At 42.1% G+C, this 21,723-nt stretch overlaps 1 protein-coding gene and 2 pseudogenes across 1 annotated transcript; 2 read left to right on the plus strand and 1 right to left on the minus strand.

Annotated features, from left to right (window-relative positions):
* Positions 1-1,589: 1,589 nt before the first annotated feature.
* Positions 1,590-4,163, minus strand: LOC111947963 (uncharacterized). The gene is made up of 6 exons (XM_023958971.2): positions 3,871-4,163; positions 3,404-3,724; positions 2,917-3,270; positions 2,716-2,835; positions 2,532-2,590; positions 1,590-2,447 (listed from the first exon to the last, which is right to left on the minus strand). The coding sequence occupies exons 1-6, from the start codon at positions 3,911-3,913 to the stop codon at positions 2,316-2,318; spliced, it is 1,029 nt and encodes a 342-aa protein (XP_023814739.1). The 5' UTR covers positions 3,914-4,163; the 3' UTR covers positions 1,590-2,315.
* Positions 4,164-8,430: 4,267 nt separating this feature from the next.
* LOC144994969 (uncharacterized) lies at positions 8,431-10,491 on the plus strand (annotated as a pseudogene).
* A 4,684-nt stretch (positions 10,492-15,175) lies between these two features.
* On the plus strand, positions 15,176-17,797 carry LOC101164529 (uncharacterized; annotated as a pseudogene).
* Positions 17,798-21,723: the final 3,926 nt, after the last annotated feature.

Here is a 21,723-nt window from a genome sequence, read left to right on the forward strand (position 1 = left end):
AATCCCCCCAACGCCACACGGCAGTAGGCAGGGGACAACCGCCCCCCGGGCGACCAAATCTGCCACCCAGGCCAGGACCAGCAGGACCGCCGCGAGGCCCCCAGAGCCAGAGAGCAGGGAAGCACGGGGGAAAGAGAGCGGCGCCCCAGCCCAACCAGGAGAACAGCCCCCCCGCCGCACCGGAAGAGCCCAACGCAGGGCCCCACCCGAGAAGGGCACCCACAGCCCCAGACGAGCACCCCATCACCACCCAGGAGTTCCGGGCATCCCCCCGCCCCAACCCCAGGTACGAGTCAGGACCCCCCAAGGGAGACCCGCTCCGCGCTCCAGGCAGCCACCCACTCGGCCCACGGTTGGTCCAGGGAGGAACAAGGCAGGGGCAGCCACCCCCACCCCGGAGGGGAGCACCCCAGGGAAAAAGGGGGGCCCACAAGGGGTGTTGTAAACATGGCCCGACCAGGCTCGGCCACTGTTGGAAGTTTGGCGGGGCCCATTGCCCAGGGGCAAGGACCCGAACCCACCCCCAGGGACACGGACACCCCCAGCTCAGGTGTAATGTGAACCCCACCCCCGAGCGGAGAGAGCACCGCCGGGCCCAGGAGACCGGCACCCAGGGGACACGGCAGCCGCCGCCAAGGGACCCGTACTCCCCACCAGAGAAGGGGTAGGGGACAGATGGTCCTAGGTCCCACCTTCCTTGTAAAATGTGTGTGTGCGTGTATGTGTGTTTGTGGGGGAGTGTGTGTGCATGTGTGTGTGTTATGTGTTGGAGTGTATATATTGAGGGGGAAGGGGTGTGTGTACTAAGGGGGGTGCAGTTAAAATTGGCGGGTAGGGCACTGAGGGGACATCTCCTGATTACTCACAGTGATGTCCCCTCACCCTCCCCACCAAGGGGCCCTAAATGTTTAAGGTGCGGTTAAAATTGGCAGGTAGGGTGCTAAGAGGACATCTGCTGCTTGCTGGCAGTGATGTCCAAGCACCCCCCCCTACCAAGGGCCCTACATGTCTAAGGTGCAAATAAAACCGAAAGAGGGGGGGCCCACTCCATACGGCAACCATGGGAGGGGTACCACTGCCAAGTAGCTCCCCCCCAAGGCGCATCGCAGGCTAAACCCCCCACCCCTTCACCCTAATATGAGGTTGTATGAGGAAGGGGGTAGGTTGGGGACAGCTGGTAGACTGTCCCCCCGGTGGTTGCATTTCGTCTTTAAATATCCGATTTTTTGATGAGTAAAATGATAAATAATATTCCAAATGTATGTGGTTATTTTCAATTTTTTTTGCTGGCTAAAATTCCATAACGACATTTGTTTACTGTTTTGTTTCTTCAGTTTATTTAGAGGCATTTATTGTAGCTACAGGAATTTTTAATATGCTATGCAAATCTCGTTTCTGCGTCGGAAAATGGTTAGTGAGGGGTTGAGTGATTCAGACATAGCACTACTAAAGGCCCATTTGTAATGCGCAATTCCCCACTGGATCTGAGTGATGTTGATTTTACCACCACCATTTGTAAAAAGAAAAATCTTGTTTATTTTTTCACCAGGGATTCACTATTTGCAGAAAGAATTACAAACTACACAGCTTTCCCTCATGGAGCGCCATTCATTTCTAATCTGTCATCACTTCAAACTGCATGATTGCACTGGTGCATATTTTTATTCTATATTGGACTTAGTTTTCTTTGAAGAGATCAAACAAATGAGAAAAGTGTAAAAATGTTCATGTCTGTCTTAGAAAAGTGTAGAGAGTGTGAAGTGAGGAGTTTCACAGCCTTAAAACATCTTGTTTGTTTTTTTTATTAATAAGCTGAAACGTCAAAACAGTTTTTCTTTATTTTTACTAATCTTTTTTATTCACCAAAAAAGAACCAAGTAAAGTTGTAATATTATTTTGTCACCCTAAAAGATAATAATAAATAATAAAACAAACATCTGTCGTATCACGGATTGAGAATGGGATTCCAAACAAAAAAAGAACCACAAAAAATCTTCTAAAAAAACAAATGAATATAAATTAAAAGAAAATTGCAGTACAGTTCAAATATTCTGACATTATTATCGTATTATTGATATTCATATGAAAAACATTTTTGATTACAGGGATTTTTTCAAGGCAGTGATACATCACAGTTTTAACATCAGGTTTTTCGGTTCTTTTAGCTTCTGTTTTTGGTGAAAGTACAATAAAAAAAAGAATAAGAAACAGTTTTAGACAAAAGTCAAATGCAAATCTTGAACTAAAAGAAATGTATATGTTTGTCATACAATCATCATAGACATATGATTTCCTGTTTTCAGTGTAATGCAGTGTTAATCTTCCTCATATACTCTCACATCACTGTAGATGGTCTCTTCCTTTGCTGCTCCTTTTCTTCCCCTTGTCTTATCAGCTTTTTTCTTGGCAAAGACTGTTGTAGCATAAACGACATTGTTTTGATTTATCTAATAAAACAAAATCAAAGTTAAAAACTTTTTGGAAATGCACAAGTTTGGTAAAATATTTTCAGCTAAATGTAATTTCCTTACCTCTTGGCTTTGCTGTTCATCTTTGACTGTTTCAGACCTTGCTTTACAGGCCAAATACACTGTTTTAGTAAAAAAAAGTTTAAAAGGTTAAAAGTCTAATTCCTAAACTATGAACTTTTGCAAATATGCAAAGTTGTATGTTTTATTAAAAGAAATACGTGCAAAAACCTGTATATCCTCTTACCTTTGCAGACATCACAAGACTTTTTTGATACGACACAAATCAGAAATGTTACCATCATGAGACTGAAAACCAAGGTTCCAACAAACAGAAAGAAAAATAAGTTGTTATGAGTGCCATCACCTGGAATAGAAATCAAGAATTATTATTGTCAAAAACTATTTATTAAAAATTAGTAATTTATTTTAAGAAAAAGTATGTTACCTTGAACATCCAGTTTTGTTCCATTTCCAAAAACCACTTTTCCACATGCAGCCACAGCACAGTAGTAAAGTCCAGCATCAGAGGAGCTGACGTTCTTCAAGAAGCTGTAGACACAACTCTGCAGAGGCTGAGTCTCTGTACCCCCGTCACAGTCACCATCACTGCTTCTTCTGGCGTAAATATAAGTGGGATGAGATTCCCCTTCAGTCTTTCTGAACCAGAACACTCTCTGTTCCTCTGGACATGCATCATTTTTAAACTCAGAGAGAACTGAACACTGCAGAGCCACAACGTCTCCTGCAGAAACCGGATCAACAGAACTTTGAACCACTGCAGGAAAATTAGAGCGTGGTCCTGGAAAACAAATAAAAACGAAACAACAAAAGATGAAAATGATCTCAGAAATGTTTATATTTTATTTCTAATATGCAATTTACCTTCTCTAAAATTAGTTTTTAAACAACTAAAACATCAAATCCATACTTACTTTTAACGTCAAGAAGCACTGCCTTCCTAAAGATTATGTCGTAGTCTACAAGGGTTAAACAGTAATAGAAGGCTAAGTCACTCGGTTTTGCTTTTGCAATTTGAAAAATAAATTTTCCTTCTTCTTGTTTGGTTGAAGAATGACCGATCTTCTTCTCTCCAGCATCATACTTGTGTCCCTTTCCTAAGATTTCAGGCATTTTTCCAGGAACAACTTTGACCCAGAAAAATGTTCTAAAGTCTTTATGATTGTTGTAATAGGACAGGGTCACATCTTCTCCAGCGTTTACTGTCTTTATTTCAAATCCCTCATCTGTACAACCTAAAACAGTTGTAAGACAACACAATTACTACGGTATAATCAATTCAATATTATAATCTGCATTTTGTCATATTGTACAACAAGACAATAACTGTTATTATCATTATCCTTATTTCTGAAACACTGAAATTTCTGCACATACTTACATCCAAGTTGAAGTATCAGCAGTGTACAAAGTACAACATGCATTTTCTGAACTTCTTATTCTCTGGTCTGCAGATGACTTATGTCGCATTAGAGGAGGATTTTCTTTGTTGTGGCTAAAAAAAAGGGAGGGAACAATTTTAGAATGAACTGATTGGCTGCTAATCACACTGCCATCTCAGTTACAACCCCAGTGGAAATATAACAAGAAAAACTTTCCATTACTTAAAACAACATATTTTGTCATCTCACAGTGGTGGCTTTAGTTGTTATGATTGGCTCTAGACCGCAGGTACAGACTTACACAGCCCAAGGCCGAAACAAGCTGTCAACAAGGGCTGAGACCAACTGCAAGTGAGAAGATCTTAATGAAATTTCAAAAATACCATGGATATATTTTTGTGAAAAATAAATGAAAAAAAATAGAAAATGAACATAATAAGCAGATTGAGCAACTTACACTACATGTGCTCAATCTCTTTCCAAACATCTTCCTCTTTCTCTTCCTCATGAAGACTCACTTTTTGTGGCATTAGCTGTATTTATACACGAGGGTGCAGCTTCATGATTCTGAAGGTTGGTTTAGTTATGTTTTAGATTATCTACCAATTTACAAAGCTTCTCTTTACATACTTTACGTTCCATTTTTAAGTATTCAAGTTTTTGTTGTAACTTGATTTTGTCTCCCTTTACCTTCATTCAAAACACAATAAAATGGTTTATATGAAGTAAGGTCTGGGACTCTCGAATGTGAGAAAACTTCGGTGTAGCTGTACAATATGACTTCTGGTCAGCCAAAAACCATGCTCTTCAAAACTTTTTTCATGTAAACTTAGATTTTTGTTAACATTGGAGTCAGAGGGAAATAGTATTAATATAAACGCCACTTACCAGCCTGGTGGGAATTTGTTAAAGTGTCAAACTCCTCGCTTTTACAGTGCAAAATGACACCCATCTGGAACAACCCAGATATCCTCATTAACAAAAAAATGTTACACTTCCCAGTTTGGCAACCAGGGGGCGTAACCCTACTAGAGCACTTAATTATTGATAGAAGATTCATAACACCCAGGTACTTTACAGTAAGAAAAACATGGAATAAATAACTTTTTGGAATACCAGCAACTTAAATCTATAATTACTACAAAGTTTAATTACAAAAACAATAACTTAAAGCTACCAGAATTTGTTAACTCTTATTATTTTTTCAATTATTAAAACTCTCTCCAAAACATACAATCTCTTATGCAACCTAGATGACAACATTTCAATTCTGATAACAAAATGGGAAGCAGATTTGAGCATTAGCACAGATGAAAGCTTCTGGTCAGAAATGTGTCTAAACACCTTTAAACTGACAAAAATGTAACGTTCGCTAAAAATAATGTTTAAAGATGCTATAAGATATTCAATAAAACCCATACCTTTAATTTCATTTTAAGATTATTTTATTTTGAATCTTAAAATTGGACCCCCTCTTTTCCTAGTGCCCTCCTCCTGGGCGGGGGCGGCTGGCCCCTGCCTTAATCCTTCCTGGACCCACCATGGGCCGGGTGGGTGGCTGCCTGGAGCGTGGATCGGGTCTCCCTTGGGGGGTCCTGGCCCGTACCTGGGGTGGGGCGGGAGGATGCGCCAGAACTCCTGGGTGGTGATGAGGCGCTCGCCTAGGGCTGCTGGCACCCTTCTCGGGTGGGGCCCAGTGCCGGGCCCTCCTGGCGCGCAGGCGGGCTGCTCTCCTGGTTGGGCCGGGGCTGCGCTCTCTGTCCCTCCGTGCCTCCCTGCTCTCTGGCTCTGGGCGCCTCGGGGCAGTCCTGCTGGCCCTGGCCTGGGTGGCAGATGTGGTCACGCGGGGGGCGGTTGTTCTCTGCCTACTGCCGTGTGGCGTTGGGGGGTTCTGGCTGCCGCACCTGCTGCGGCGGGGGTCTTGGTGTGGGGATGGCTGGGAACTCTCCCTCCTTCTTTTCACATTCCACCATCCATTTAAGAAGAACATAAACACTCAATTGAGCACAGGTGGTCACTTAGCGTGATTGAATGAAATATTTCACACTAGTTGGTCTGAAGACATAAGTATGCATGTACACACTATCTGTATTATGTACATGTTGACATGTGGACATTTTTGCAGCCAACAGGTGTGCATTTTTGCAGCCAACAGGTGTGCAGCCAACAGGTGTGTTTATAACATTTGAATGTGTGTGTGGACAGGCCCCGCCCCTTTTAGTTTTGTATTACATCTGAACCTCACCGTATTGATAAACATCCAGCAACTTGTTGCTTTATGCTGCTTCATGGTTTTACACCACCCCCCATAATTACCCTTCCAACCCCCCCCTCTTCTCTAACATCTCTCTTTTCTTCCCTCCTTTCATTTTCCGTCCAATCCAACACAAAAAATCCTCAAATACGATTAAAATTAATAGAGTTTGGCCTTGATAACAAAAGGGGTTTATTCAGACATACCTCTGGTTTGTCAGAAAATTCAGAACCCCAGTTGTTAAAGTAAAATATGTCCAACACAAGAGGCCTTCAGCTCTCACCTGTTTGCCCAGCTGTTGGACAGGACAAGTTAAAAAAAAAAAAAAATTATTTTGAAGCCTTTAAGTGATAAACATTAATAGAACATTAATAGTTACTCGGCTTTGCTTTTGAAATCTGCAGAAATAATCTTACGTCTTATTCTTTGGTTGTAAAGTGAACAGTGTTGTTTTTGCTGAATCTTTGTCCTACGATTTCAGGCTCTTTCCGGAAATACTTTTGATCCAGAAAAAAGAATCCAAAGGTTAAGCTGTAAGTTGTTACAGAGAAGGGTCACATCTTCTCCAGCGTCTACTGTCTTTGTCTCAAATCCCTCATCTGTACATCCTAAAATAATTATAACACAAAAAGTTGTTACATTATCATTTTCTTCAGTTTATCATACTATGCAAAAAGATGATAGCTTATCAATATTATTATCATTCCTTCATTCATTCATTCATCTTCTGAAGTTTTATCTCTTTCGGGGTCACGGGGCTGCCGGAGCCTATCCCGGTCACTTGTGGGCGAAGGCAGGGGACATTCTGGACAGTTCGCCAGTCTGTCACAGGGCCACAATCACACACCCATACAATCACACTCCCATGCACACTCACACTCAGGGACAAATTAGAGTTTCCAATTGACTTATGGAGCATGTTTTTGGACAGTGGGAGGAAGCCGGAGACCCCGGAGAAAAACCCACACATGCACGGGGAGAACATGCAAACTCCACACAGTAAGGTTCCATATTGATGTTTTATTTCAGGTCCCCCCAGCCGGGACTTGCCTCACAGCAAGAAGGCAAGAGTGCTAACCACTGTGCCAACGTGCAGGTGCAGGTCCTATACTATTGAGATTCTACTATTTTAAACTTTTATTATCATTACTTTTAAACACTGACATTTCTACACATACTTGCATCCAAGTTGAAGTATCAGCAGTGTGCAAAGTACATGCATTTTCTGAACTTCTTACTCTCATCAGAGCAGGGGTGGGCACTGAGGATTATGTTGTTTTAACCAAGAGAACCCCAAAACTATGGGTGTGTGTGTGGATTGGGTTATGAGAAGTTGGATAGATTCTCTATGGTTACCTGACGAGACTAGTAGTACTGGTTTGGTGCGATGGGTTATCCGTGAAAGATGTTGACCACCCAGACCAGAGGCTTCAGTAGGATTTTCCAGGGGTTCTGTGGGTATGGAAAGTTAATAACCAGTTGCTGATCAATAAGACTCTGCTCGGCACTGGAATCAACTAAGGCATTTAATTTAAAAACCTGAGATTGCAGACAAATCTTGACTGGAATGAAAAGGAAATTGTTTTCTGTGTTATTACTTGAGTGACCCACCCGCGGCCTGTCTTTAAGCAGAGGGTTCCTGGAGTTTGAACCAAGGGGGCATAAGATGGCCCTGGTTTCCGCAAAAGAAGTTGGAAACTTCCTCTCGATTTTTGCAACGTTCCTCTTCTGTTAGCTTAGAATGTCCTATTTGCATCTATTCTTCTGGAGCTTTGTGGATAGCAGTGTTTTCAGTTCTGGGAGAAGATTGAGCAGTGGGAATAGTGGGAAATTTGAGTTCTTTCAGTTTGGCGTTCACGCCGGCGAATATCGGAGCGAAGGGCAGCAGATGTGAGTTCTTCAAAGGTACGAGCTTCTGGCTGTAAGCAGAGGGGGTCTTTGATGTTATCATTTAATGAGTGATAAAAAATACCTTTAAGAGCAAGGTCGGGCCAACCTGCTTCAATTGCCAGTATTCGAAAATGAATCACGTGATCACTAATCGACCGAATGCGTTGTTTTAAACTGAGCAATCATCTGGTAGCTTCATTTTGTTTACGAAGCTGATCAAAAATGAGACGAAATTGACATTGCCGCAGGAACCCACCACAGGCTTCGACATCACCGTTGAATGGTTCTGGCTGTAGACGGAAGTTTGTTTTTATTTTATTTTCATTTTTATCTCTTAAGAATTGTTTTGAATAAAACAAATATCTGCAGTTTCTTGCTTGCCAAGTACATTTAAATTTTTTCTGCAGACCAGAGAATGCGTGTCATACTTTGCACACTGCTGATGCTTCAACTTGGATGTAAGTATCAGTAGAAAAGGTCAGATTGTTTATGTGTTTCAAAAATAAGAACAATAACACTGTAAAAACAAAAGTTTCTCTTTTTTGCATTATATGACAAAATGCAGATTATAATATTGAATTGATTATACTGTAATAATTATCGTGTTGTGTTACGATTGTTTTAGGTTGTACAGATGAAGGATTCGAAATAAAGACAGTAAATTCTGGAGAAGATGTGACCCTTTCCTACTACAACAATCATAAAGACTTAAGAAAATTTTTCTAAGTCAAAGTTGTTTCTGGAAAGATGCCTGAAATCTTAGGAAATGGACATAAGTATGATGCTGGAGAGAAGAAGATCGGCCATTTTCCAACCAAACAAGAAGGAAAATTTATTTTTCAATTTGCAAAAGCAAAGCCAAGTGACTCTGCCTTCTATTACTGTTTAACCCTTGTAGACTATGACATAATCTTTCGGAGGGCAGTGCTTCTTGACGTTAAAAGTAAGTATTGATTTGATCTTTTATTTAAACAGATTTTAGAGAAGTTAAATTGTATTTTAGATCATTTTCATCTTTTGTCTTTTTTATTTGTTTTTCCAGGATCGCACTCTGCTTTTCTTGCAGTGGTTCAAAGTTCTGTTGATCCGGTTTCTGCAGGAGACGTTGCGGCTCTGCAGTGTTCAGTTCTCTTTGAGTTTAAAAAGGATGCATGTCCAGAGGAACAGAGAGTGTTCTGGTTCAGAAAGACTGAAGGGGAATCTCATTCCACTTATATTTACACCAGAAGAAGCAGTGATGGTGACTGTGACGGGGGTACAGAGACTCAGCCTCTGCAGAGTTGTGTCTACAGCTTCTTGAAGAACATTAGCTCCTCTGATGCTGGACTTTACTACTGTGCTGTGGCTGTATGTAAAAAAGTGATTTTTGGAAATAGAACTAAACTGGAGGTTCAAGGTAACCAACTTTTTTGAAACTTAGAAAAATTAGCAGACATGTCCATTGAAAAAAAAAAAAGTAAGGCGAGTTAGTGAACCAGAGATCCTCTGGAATGCTTTTAAGGGGTCAATCCTCATTTACAAGCAGATATGCAGGGACCTGAGAAGTGGGGTCAGAAGGCTGCAATCAAACTTTTTATGAGCAGGGGAGAGTGAACTAAAAAAGGGAAGGCGACACCCGCCATCTGAGTCTGATCATGTTTATTCAAGAGGGAGGTGTGTCCTGCACAAACTGATCCACGTCTGCTTTGTAAGAAATGATACTTTCTATAGCTTTTTCTGAGCATCTACCCTCGTCCATGTCCTAAACACTAAAATACACACTAAAATACACACTAAAACACTAAGTATTTTTATTCTGAGAGCATAGAAAGCCGTACAATAGCATAGAAAGCTGCTTACAATGGAGAAATCACCCCTCCTTTCTGCGAGTTTTCATCCGCCTGTCTGCAGGCTCGGGCACGCGCACTCTGATCTGTGAAGCTGCTCCCCCTCCTTCTGTTCTGTCCTGCACTCTGAGGCTGCTTAACTTTCCATGAAATCCATAATCTTTAACCCATTTATCCAAATACTTGATTAATGTCTGATCCTGACTGTCCATATACTTCCAAACTTTATGAAAAGCTTTCTGAACCTGAGCAATGTGCCGTCTTTCTTTTTAGTGAGATTTTGTGAATGAGCCCCACCCATCTTTTCGAGGTGTATGATCGATGATCAGCCACAAACGCTCTCAGGAATTCATCGACCACGTCAAGCTTCTACAAAAATAGTCTTTGCGGACGTGGCTGTCCTGAGAACCAGCTTCTCAATTTCAATCACAAACCAGAGTTCTCACCCAAGTAACCCGTTTTATGGATTCTCCAGCGCTGACTCTAATCAGCAGAAAAAGCTTGGAGAATCAGAAAAGAAACCTAATTATTTGTATTGACAGACTTTCTGTGTGGCATACTCACTTCAAGCAATGAACCTGGCTATTTGATGAGGGTCCGACGTCGCCGAGGGCACCACCGGATCCAAGGGCAAGGGCCGCCGATCCTGAAGGCGGATGTTTCAATGCTGAGGATGTGATCTCAGACCGCATGCGGTTTTCGGGCAACCCCCCCCAGGGGTTCCAGCGATGTCCAGGGCCGGTTCAGAAGGACCAAATGTAAAGAAACTGGATTCTCTAGAAAGGACTGTATTAAATTTTAGTTTGTACCCCGTCAGTTTCTTGCACACAGAAATAATGACTCAGAGACAGTTACTTGTCTTTTGTGGAGGTTTTACTTCGCACAAACACGGAGGGGACAGACAGATGAACATGGTGCATTCAAAGTCCGAACCAACGAGCTCAGGGATGGGGTTGGTATAAAAACCCTGCATTTGCATATTCAGAAGATCATCCGATGGACCTCGTGTGAAAATCACGCCCACAGGTTACTGCTGGAGAGAAGCTCCAAGGCTAAAGTGAAGATAAGTCTGAGGCCTGCTCAGTAGAACACACATGCACAGAAAAGAGGGAAGATGAGAATAAACTGTGAAAACAATAGCTTGGCTGTGCTGTCTTCAAATGTAATATAATTTTGAGATGACAATACATGCTCAGTGAATTAAGTTTAAACCATTAGTGTAATAAAAGTTAAAGGCAGTTTCTAACTATTCTTCACAGCCTTGTAGGTAGAAAAGCGCTATACAAGTATACGCCATTTACCATTTGACATTCACAGAGAATAGAAAAAATTACTCCTCACATAATTCAAAACGGAATCATCAAAGGCAGACACTCGAGTGACAACATCCGCAGACTTGGTAACTTAATAGACTTTGCCAATATCAAAAACCAGGAAATGACCATACTCTCATTGTATGCTGAAAAAGCATTTGACAGAGTAAACTGGAGGGTCATTGCTGCCCTCCACAAGTTTGGGTTAGGGGAATCATTCATCAATTGGATTAAAATATTATATCACAACCCAAATGCATCAGTCAGAACTAACAAACTTCTGACGGGTTCGTTCTTGGAAGAGGAACCAGACAGGGTTGCCCACTCTCTCCCTCTCTTTTTGCTATATTTATTGAGCCTCTAGCTGCAGCAATAAGATAGAAGGAGAGCATTAAGCACCTTGAATTACTTTGTGTACGAATTGTGCTATACAAATAAACTTGCCTCGCCTTGCCTCGCCTCGCCTCGCCTCGCCTCGCACCAGCATTCCAGCATTACAACCAAACACAGCCATGACTTAAATACAGACAGGACAGACAAGACACAGGTGAACATTATCAGGAGAGATTGGGACCAAGGAAGTAAAACTCAAAGGATGACAAAACAGGAAACCTTCCAAAATAAAACAGGAAACACAACTCAAACATGATGGAAAGCAAAAACCAATACAAAGAAATCCAAACCATGACAATACCCCCCCCCCCCCCCCCCCTCAAAGAACCGCACCGAGGTTCCAAAAGTCAACCAAGGAGGAGGGAGCCCGGAGGACGAACTTTGAAGGGCAACAGAGTCCTAGGAGGCTGGGTTGGGCACACCAGCAAGGCCGAGACGATGAGTCTGGAGGACGGCCAGGAGGCCACGCAGTGCAGCGAGGCAGACAAAGTATGTCTGGAGGACGGCCGGGAAGCTGTGGTGTCCGGCGAGGCAGGTCCGGAGGACGGCCTGGAGGCCGTGCTGACCGGCGTGGCGGGTCCAGAGGAAGGCCAGGAGGCTGGCCAGGGGGCCACGCTGACCAGCGTGGCGGGTCCGGAGGACGGCCGAGAGGTCGCGCTGACCGGCGTGGCAGACGAGGTGGTTCCAGAAGAAGACGGCCGGGAGGCAGGTCTAGGGAACCAGGCAAACATGGAACTGGTGGGTCAAGCATAAAGTCTGGGGCTGGTGTGGCCAATTCAAGATGCGTCGGCGGTACAGGGGCTGGCTGGGATTCCAAAGCCGACATTGGGTCAGGTACAGAGCTCAGGATCAGCGTGGCAGAGTCTGGGTGCACCGGCGGGCCAGACCAGTAGTCGGGGTTGGTCAAGTTGTTTTTTTTTTTTTTTTTTAACTTGTCTACTGCCGTGTGGCGTTGGGGGGTTCTGGCTGCCGCACCTGCTGCGGCGGGGGTCTTGGTGTGGGGATGGCTGGGAACTCTCCCTCCTTCTTTTCACATTCCACCATCCATTTAAGAAGAACATAAACACTCAATTGAGCACAGGTGGTCACTTAGCGTGATTGAATGAAATATTTCACACTAGTTGGTCTGAAGACATAAGTATGCATGTACACACTATCTGTATTATGTACATGTTGACATGTGGACATTTTTGCAGCCAACAGGTGTGCATTTTTGCAGCCAACAGGTGTGCAGCCAACAGGTGTGTTTATAACATTTGAATGTGTGTGTGGACAGGCCCCGCCCCTTTTAGTTTTGTATTACATCTGAACATCACCGTATTGACAAACATCCAGCAACTTGTTGCTTTATGCTGCTTCATGGTTTTACACCCCCCCCCATAATCACCCTTCCAACCCCCCCCTCTTCTCTAACATCTCTCTTTTCTTCCCTCCTTTCATTTTCCGTCCAATCCAACACAAAAAATCCTCAAATACGATTAAAATTAATAGAGTTTGGCCTTGATAACAAAAGGGGTTTATTCAGACATACCTCTGGTTTGTCAGAAAATTCAGAACCCCAGTTGTTAAAGTAAAATATGTCCAACACAAGAGGCCTTCAGCTCTCACCTGTTTGCCCAGCTGTTGGACAGGACAAGTTAAAAAAAAAAAAATTATTTTGAAGCCTTTAAGTGATAAACATTAATAGAACATTAATAGTTACTCGGCTTTGCTTTTGAAATCTGCAGAAATAATCTTACGTCTTATTCTTTGGTTGTAAAGTGAACAGTGTTGTTTTTGCTGAATCTTTGTCCTACGATTTCAGGCTCTTTCCGGGAATACTTTTGATCCAGAAAAAAGAATCCAAAGGTTAAGCTGTAAGTTGTTACAGAGAAGGGTCACATCTTCTCCAGCGTCTACTGTCTTTGTCTCAAATCCCTCATCTGTACATCCTAAAATAATTATAACACAAAAAGTTGTTACATTATCATTTTCTTCAGTTTATCATACTATGCAAAAAGATGATAGCTTATCAATATTATTATCATTCCTTCATTCATTCATTCATCTTCTGAAGTTTTATCTCTTTCGGGGTCACGGGGCTGCCGGAGCCTATCCCGGTCACTTGTGGGCGAAGGCAGGGGACATTCTGGACAGTTCGCCAGTCTGTCACAGGGCCACAATCACACACCCATACAATCACACTCCCATGCACACTCACACTCAGGGACAAATTAGAGTTTCCAATTGACTTATGGAGCATGTTTTTGGACAGTGGGAGGAAGCCGGAGACCCCGGAGAAAAACCCACACATGCACGGGGAGAACATGCAAACTCCACACAGTAAGGTTCCATATTGATGTTTTATTTCAGGTCCCCCCAGCCGGGACTTGCCTCACAGCAAGAAGGCAAGAGTGCTAACCACTGTGCCAACGTGCAGGTGCAGGTCCTATACTATTGAGATTCTACTATTTTAAACTTTTATTATCATTACTTTTAAACACTGACATTTCTACACATACTTGCATCCAAGTTGAAGTATCAGCAGTGTGCAAAGTACATGCATTTTCTGAACTTCTTACTCTCATCAGAGCAGGGGTGGGCACTGAGGATTATGTTGTTTTAACCAAGAGAACCCCAAAACTATGGGTGTGTGTGTGGATTGGGTTATGAGAAGTTGGATAGATTCTCTATGGTTACCTGACGAGACTAGTAGTACTGGTTTGGTGCGATGGGTTATCCGTGAAAGATGTTGACCACCCAGACCAGAGGCTTCAGTAGGATTTTCCAGGGGTTCTGTGGGTATGGAAAGTTAATAACCAGTTGCTGATCAATAAGACTCTGCTCGGCACTGGAATCAACTAAGGCATTTAATTTAAAAACCTAAGATTGCAGACAAATCTTGACTGGAATGAAAAGGAAATTGTTTTCTGTGTTATTACTTGAGTGACCCACCCGCGGCCTGTCTTTAAGCAGAGGGTTCCTGGAGTTTGAACCAAGGGGGCATAAGATGGCCCTGGTTTCCGCAAAAGAAGTTGGAAACTTCCTCTCGATTTTTGCAACGTTCCTCTTCTGTTAGCTTAGAATGTCCTATTTGCATCTATTCTTCTGGAGCTTTGTGGATAGCAGTGTTTTCAGTTCTGGGAGAAGATTGAGCAGTGGGAATAGTGGGAAATTTGAGTTCTTTCAGTTTGGCGTTCACGCCGGCGAATATCGGAGCGAAGGGCAGCAGATGTGAGTTCTTCAAAGGTACGAGCTTCTGGCTGTAAGCAGAGGGGGTCTTTGATGTTATCATTTAATGAGTGATAAAAAATACCTTTAAGAGCAAGGTCGGGCCAACCTGCTTCAATTGCCAGTATTCGAAAATGAATCACGTGATCACTAATCGACCGAATGCGTTGTTTTAAACTGAGCAATCATCTGGTAGCTTCATTTTGTTTACGAAGCTGATCAAAAATGAGACGAAATTGACATTGCCGCAGGAACCCACCACAGGCTTCGACATCACCGTTGAATGGTTCTGGCTGTAGACGGAAGTTTGTTTTTATTTTATTTTCATTTTTATCTCTTAAGAATTGTTTTGAATAAAACAAATATCTGCAGTTTCTTGCTTGCCAAGTACATTTAAATTTTTTCTGCAGACCAGAGAATGCGTGTCATACTTTGCACACTGCTGATGCTTCAACTTGGATGTAAGTATCAGTAGAAAAGGTCAGATTGTTTATGTGTTTCAAAAATAAGAACAATAACACTGTAAAAACAAAAGTTTCTCTTTTTTGCATTATATGACAAAATGCAGATTATAATATTGAATTGATTATACTGTAATAATTATCGTGTTGTGTTACGATTGTTTTAGGTTGTACAGATGAAGGATTCGAAATAAAGACAGTAAATTCTGGAGAAGATGTGACCCTTTCCTACTACAACAATCATAAAGACTTAAGAAAATTTTTCTAAGTCAAAGTTGTTTCTGGAAAGATGCCTGAAATCTTAGGAAATGGACATAAGTATGATGCTGGAGAGAAGAAGATCGGCCATTTTCCAACCAAACAAGAAGGAAAATTTATTTTTCAATTTGCAAAAGCAAAGCCAAGTGACTCTGCCTTCTATTACTGTTTAACCCTTGTAGACTATGACATAATCTTTAGGAGGGCAGTGCTTCTTGACGTTAAAAGTAAGTATTGATTTGATCTTTTATTTAAACAGATTTTAGAGAAGTTAAATTGTATTTTAGATCATTTTCATCTTTTGTCTTTTTTATTTGTTTTTCCAGGATCGCACTCTGCTTTTCTTGCAGTGGTTCAAAGTTCTGTTGATCCGGTTTCTGCAGGAGACGTTGCGGCTCTGCAGTGTTCAGTTCTCTTTGAGTTTAAAAAGGATGCATGTCCAGAGGAACAGAGAGTGTTCTGGTTCAGAAAGACTGAAGGGGAATCTCATTCCACTTATATTTACACCAGAAGAAGCAGTGATGGTGACTGTGACGGGGGTACAGAGACTCAGCCTCTGCAGAGTTGTGTCTACAGCTTCTTGAAGAACATTAGCTCCTCTGATGCTGGACTTTACTACTGTGCTGTGGCTGTATGTAAAAAAGTGATTTTTGGAAATAGAACTAAACTGGAGGTTCAAGGTAACAAACTTTTTTATAAAATAAATTTAAAAAATGTAATAAATAGTTTTTGAAAATAATCTTCTTTCTCTTTCGGCTTTTCCCATCAGGGGTCGCCACAGCGAATCATCCTTTTCCACCTCACTCTATCATGAACATCTTCTACCCTAACGTTAGCCAACTTCATGTCCTCTGTTAAGACATCCATATATCTCCTCTTTGGCCGTCCTCTTGCCCTCCGGCCAGGCAGCTCCATCTCCAACATCCTTCTACCAATATATCCACTATCCCTCCTCTGAACATGTCCAAACCATCTCAGTCTGGCTTCTCTGACTTTGTCGCTAACACAGGCAACGTGAGCCGTCCCTCTGATGTACTCGTTCCTTATCCTGTCTAACCTGGTCACTCCTAAGGAGAACCTCAACATCTTCATCTCCGCTACCTCCATCTCAGCCTCTTGTCTCTGTCTCACTGCTACCGTCTCTAACCCATAGAGCAGAGCTGGTCTCACCACTGTCTTGTACACCTTTCCTTTGAGTCTTGCTGGCACTCTTCTGTCACACAACACTCCTAACACTTTCCTCCAACCGCTCCAACCTGCCTGCACTCGCCTCTTCACCTCTTTTCCACAATCCCCATCACACTGAACTGTTGACCCCAAGTACTTAAACTCCTGCACCTTCTTCACCTCAGTCCCCTGTAACCTAACGCTTCTACCTTGATCCCTCTCGTTCAGACACATGTATTCTGTCTTACTACGACTGACCTTCATACCTCTTCTTTCCAGAGCAAACCTCCACCTCTCTAGCTGTTCCTCCACCTGCTCTCTACTCTCACTGCAAATTACAATGTCATCCGCAAACATCATTGTCCAGGGAGATTCCTGTCTTACCTCGTCTGTCAGCCTGTCCATCAGCATAGCAAACAAAAAAGGACTCAAAGCTGATCCTTGGTGTAGTCCCACCTCCACCTTGAACTCCTCTGTCTGACCTACAGCACATCTCACCACCGTCATACTTCTCTCATACATGTCCTGAACTACTCTGACATACTTTTCTGCCACTCCAGACGACCTCATACAGTACCACAGCTCCTCCCTCGGCACCCTGTCATACGCCTTCTCTAAATCTACGAACACACAATGCAGCTCCTTCTTTTTGAAAATAATAATTCTTGATTTCTATTCCAGGAGACGGCACTCATAACAAAATATTTTTCTTTCTGTTTTTTGGAACCTTGGTTTTGAGTCTCATGATGGTAACATTTCTGATTTGTGTCGTATCAAAAAAGTGCTGTGCTGTCTGCAAAGGTAAGAGGATATTCAGGTTTTTGCACGTGTATCTTTTAATAAAACAAATATAACTTTGCATTCTTTCAAAAGCTCATAGTTTAGGAATTACACTTTTAACTTTTTAAAAAAAAATTTAAAACAGTGTATTTGGCCTGTCAATGATGAACGGCAAAACCAGAAGGTGAGGAAATTACATTTGGCTGAAAATGTTTGATTTTAATTGTGTATTTCCAAAAAAGATTTTAGATTTTATTTAGTTTTGTTAGATAAATTAAAGCAGTGTTGTTTATGCTACAACACTCTTTGCCAAGAAAAAAGCTGACAAACCAAAGGGAAGAAAAGCTGCAGCAAAACAGAGACAAAGTTTTTGAGGAAAATTAACTCTGCATTACGCTGAAAACAGAAAAAAATATCTATTTGTGTCAGACAACTCATGCAGTAATAATAGTATTTATTTTCACATTCTTTGTTTTACATTTCATATTCCTTTAACTTTGCAATTCACATTCCTTTAACCTTGCATTTTCAAATTCCTAACTGACATTTCACATTCCTTTATAATTGCCATTTCACATTCTTTTAGTTTGGCATGAGACTCCGTGCAATTCCATGAGACAAATTTCCATAAACTTTTGGGTAATAACTACCTCTAACAGAGCTCACAGGTGGAAGCCGGGGAGGAGGGTGGGGCGAAAAAACGCAACGCTGCAGTAAAGAAGGATGAACAATGTACACACCTGGACTTAAATAAGATGCTGAACAGGTGAGTTGATTAACTGAACCGCCCTAGGGGAGTGACCGAAGTAAACGCCTACCTGAGTTATCTGCCCGATATTGCTCCCAAGGTAACTCACTTCAGTCAGACAACTCATGCAGTAATAATAGTATTTATTTTCACATTCTTTGGTTTGCTTTTCATATTCCTTTAACTTTGCATTTTCGAATTCCTCTAGTTGGTATTTCACATTCCTTTATAATTGCCATTTCAAATTCCTTTATAATTGCTATTTCACGTTATTTTAGTTTGGCATAAGACTACGTGCAATTCCATTAGAGAAATTTCCATAAACCTTTGGGAAATAACTACCCCCAACACCAAACTCATCACGGTTGGATATATATATATATATATATATATATATATATATATATATATATATATATATATATATATATATATATATATATATATATATCAGTGTGTAATCAGAGGAAGTGTGTTTCGGAGGCATTCCATATTCAGACTTACAAGTATGACTACTATGTGTGACCCGGCACCTTTGACCGTTGGGCAGCTCCCGTTCGAGTACAGCGCCACGAAGGGAACACACTATCTAGTGGATCTACTATGTGTGACCCGGCACCATTGACCGTTGGGCTGCTCCCATTCGAGTACAGCGCCACGAAGGGAACACACTATTTATTTAGTCTGCTATGTGTGACCCGGCACCTTTGACCATTGGGCCGCTCCCGTTCGAATACAGTGCCACAAGGGAAACACACTATTTATTTAGTCTGCTATGTGTGATCCGGCACCTTTGACCATTGGGCCGCTCCCGTTCGAGTACAGCGCCACAAAGGAAACAAACTATCTAGTGGATCTGCTATTTGTGACCTGGCACCATTGACCGTTAGGCCACTCCCTTTTTTAGCGCCAACACCAACCTGTAAGACGACAACTTAACATCCAAATTTGAAGCTTCCAATGGCATAATATGATTAAAGCTTAAGTGAAATCCATAATTTAGAAGCTTCCATCTGAGAACTATGAACGAGCTTAATGCTATAATTTTGGTGCTTCCATTCGGCATATTATGATATGAGCTTAAGTAACCTCCAATTTCAAGCTCCATTGCATACCGTAACACAGCTTAAGAACATCCTAATTTTAAGGCATCTGGCAATATAGTTTTCTTTAAAATCTAAAATCCGAGATTTTATATGCCATTCTGATGCGAACATATTGGTTGATTCAAGTAAGAAAACTCATTGAGACTCAGATGAGGTTTACCGCCCCATCACTTTCAATGCAGAATAGGTACGTGGAGTGCAGTCGTCGTTGCAGCTCCAGATCAAGGTGCAGGGGCAACAATCTGCTGGGAAGCTGCAGGACGAGCAGAGACCGTGGAACCTGGAAGCCATCCGACTTTGTCGAGGATTTTACATCATCCACCAGAAACTGAATTGCTGACTGGAGAGTAGGGGTTGCAGGCTCAGAAAGCGATGTATAGATGGAGACAAAGCAATATTAGTCTTGGCAATGAATATATAAATAATTTAGAACTGATCAGTTTAGAATTCTTAAGATAAAGGGAATAAAAGTGCTTGTAAGAACAACTCTGAAAAGGTGAAATCAAATAGTGAGTTTAAAGAGAAGGTTCTATTGGTGTATTCATTGCACCATAGAAAACATCAGAGCACAGATTCCAACAAGAAACGACAGTTAATATGGAACCTGCCGAAATATTAACACCAAAATAAAAAGCACCAATGTAAAAGAGAAGTTACTTTTTGTCATTTCCGGAGGGACGCACCTTAAGAAGGCTGTCGAGGAGCAGGCGAATAGAAGGGTTACCAAGATCCAAGGAGATTACATAGATCAAGAAAGTCGACATCCCACGTAGCAATGGATGGCAGCTCGGCTGGATTTGATATTTTGAACTTGATATCATCGGTTCTCAAATAGGTGGAACACAAGAGCACATATAACTTAAAAATTACTTGGCAAAGGGGTGCTTAGATACCGCAATGAAGAAAAATTCGAGATTGATGAGGGATCGTAGGTTCTGATAGTATTTAAACTGGCTGAACCTCATGCATTTAGAGGCGGATGACAATAAGTCTCTAAAAGGAGATACTCTTAGTCGAGTGTTATCTGCTTGAAAGCAGGGCAGACTGAGGATTGGTTTGCGACACAAACATTTTTTAACTCTTGAAACTGAAGTTAGAGAGCATCCGTGATAATTTCTACAGCCAGGAAATTAGCTCGTAATGTAAGTTATCTAAACACTAAACCATGTTAAACGATGACGCATTACTATTTATCATTGCACTCTTAAAACAGCCTTTGTATTAATCTCCACAGCTGAAATTTCAGAACCACATGAGCCGTGACATGAAGCATTAGAGCTGTAGATTTGGGTCAACGACCAATCTTTTCTGTCGGCCGGACATTAATAAACCAGTCTTCATAAATTTTTTCTCCCCCAAACCACGGAGGGCGCAGCTTCAGAAAACAAGTGGAGGGAGACCAAAGATCTGAAACAGACTTCGTCAAAACAAAACCACTCCAAGCAACGAGAATAGAGACCAGAAAAGCAAGACAGAACTTCCAGAACAACAGGAACAGGGGGTCCAGTACTGAACTACCCAGAACAAGAAAACAAGATGACGGATGACCGAGGGGAATAATGCACACAGCAAATTGAGGTGGCCCAACAGCGACAAATTAATATTTATACCAGCAGAGATCGAATGAACGATGTGCTGCATAAATGCGAGGGAGGACATAGTGGGAGAGAGGCATGCATCAATAAACTCGAGATCCATGGCAGAAATAAATCCAGACGGGCAGAGGACCAAACGTCTTACTTAAATAAGCGGAAACCGAGATTCGAAAACGAGTCGAAACCACAGAGTCACAAAAGACCGGTGACAGGGGGGAAAATAGAACACCGAGAAAACTTCAAGAAGATACAAAACATAAGGGAGCCCATAGGATTACACCAAGTCCAGCGCAGGGCTTCTGAGAAATGAAGAAAAAAACATGACTGATACGACAACACTTGACAACACTTCGAGCCCCACCTAAGCCACAAGACGCCACTGGGAGGAATTGAGAGGCAGAACAGTGATAGCATCAGGAATATCCGCCTTCCCCAGCCATGCACTGCGTCCGGTGGAATTAATCATAGAGATGGCAAGGTCAGCCAAAGCGCCAGCCAAAGCGCAAAAAACAAACCGGAAGGATCACAAAGGAATTAGGCTGCTGATGCCCAAATGGACGAACTGAGGCGCCAACATTTCTCACATAATCGTGTCAAACATGAAAACGTCCGAGTGGCCACCTTAGGGCTGACTCAAAAACGGAGAAAACGAGGCCCTGGAAAGAGCCCATCACATAGCCCCCCACAAACAAGCCATAAAGCCCTAAACCAACCAGAGAGAAAAAAACAAAACTGTCATGATTTGGGTTTCTTTGTATTGGTTTTTCCTTTCTATCTTGTTCTGTCATGTTTGAGTTCTGTTTCCCGTTTTATTTTTAAAGGTTTCCTGTTTTGTCTTGCTTTTGAGTTTG

Source organism: Oryzias latipes, chromosome 10 (genome assembly GCF_053564925.1).
Source record: "Oryzias latipes strain Hd-rR chromosome 10, Olatipes_Hd-rR_3.1".
Taxonomy (NCBI): Eukaryota; Metazoa; Chordata; class Actinopteri; order Beloniformes; family Adrianichthyidae; genus Oryzias; species Oryzias latipes.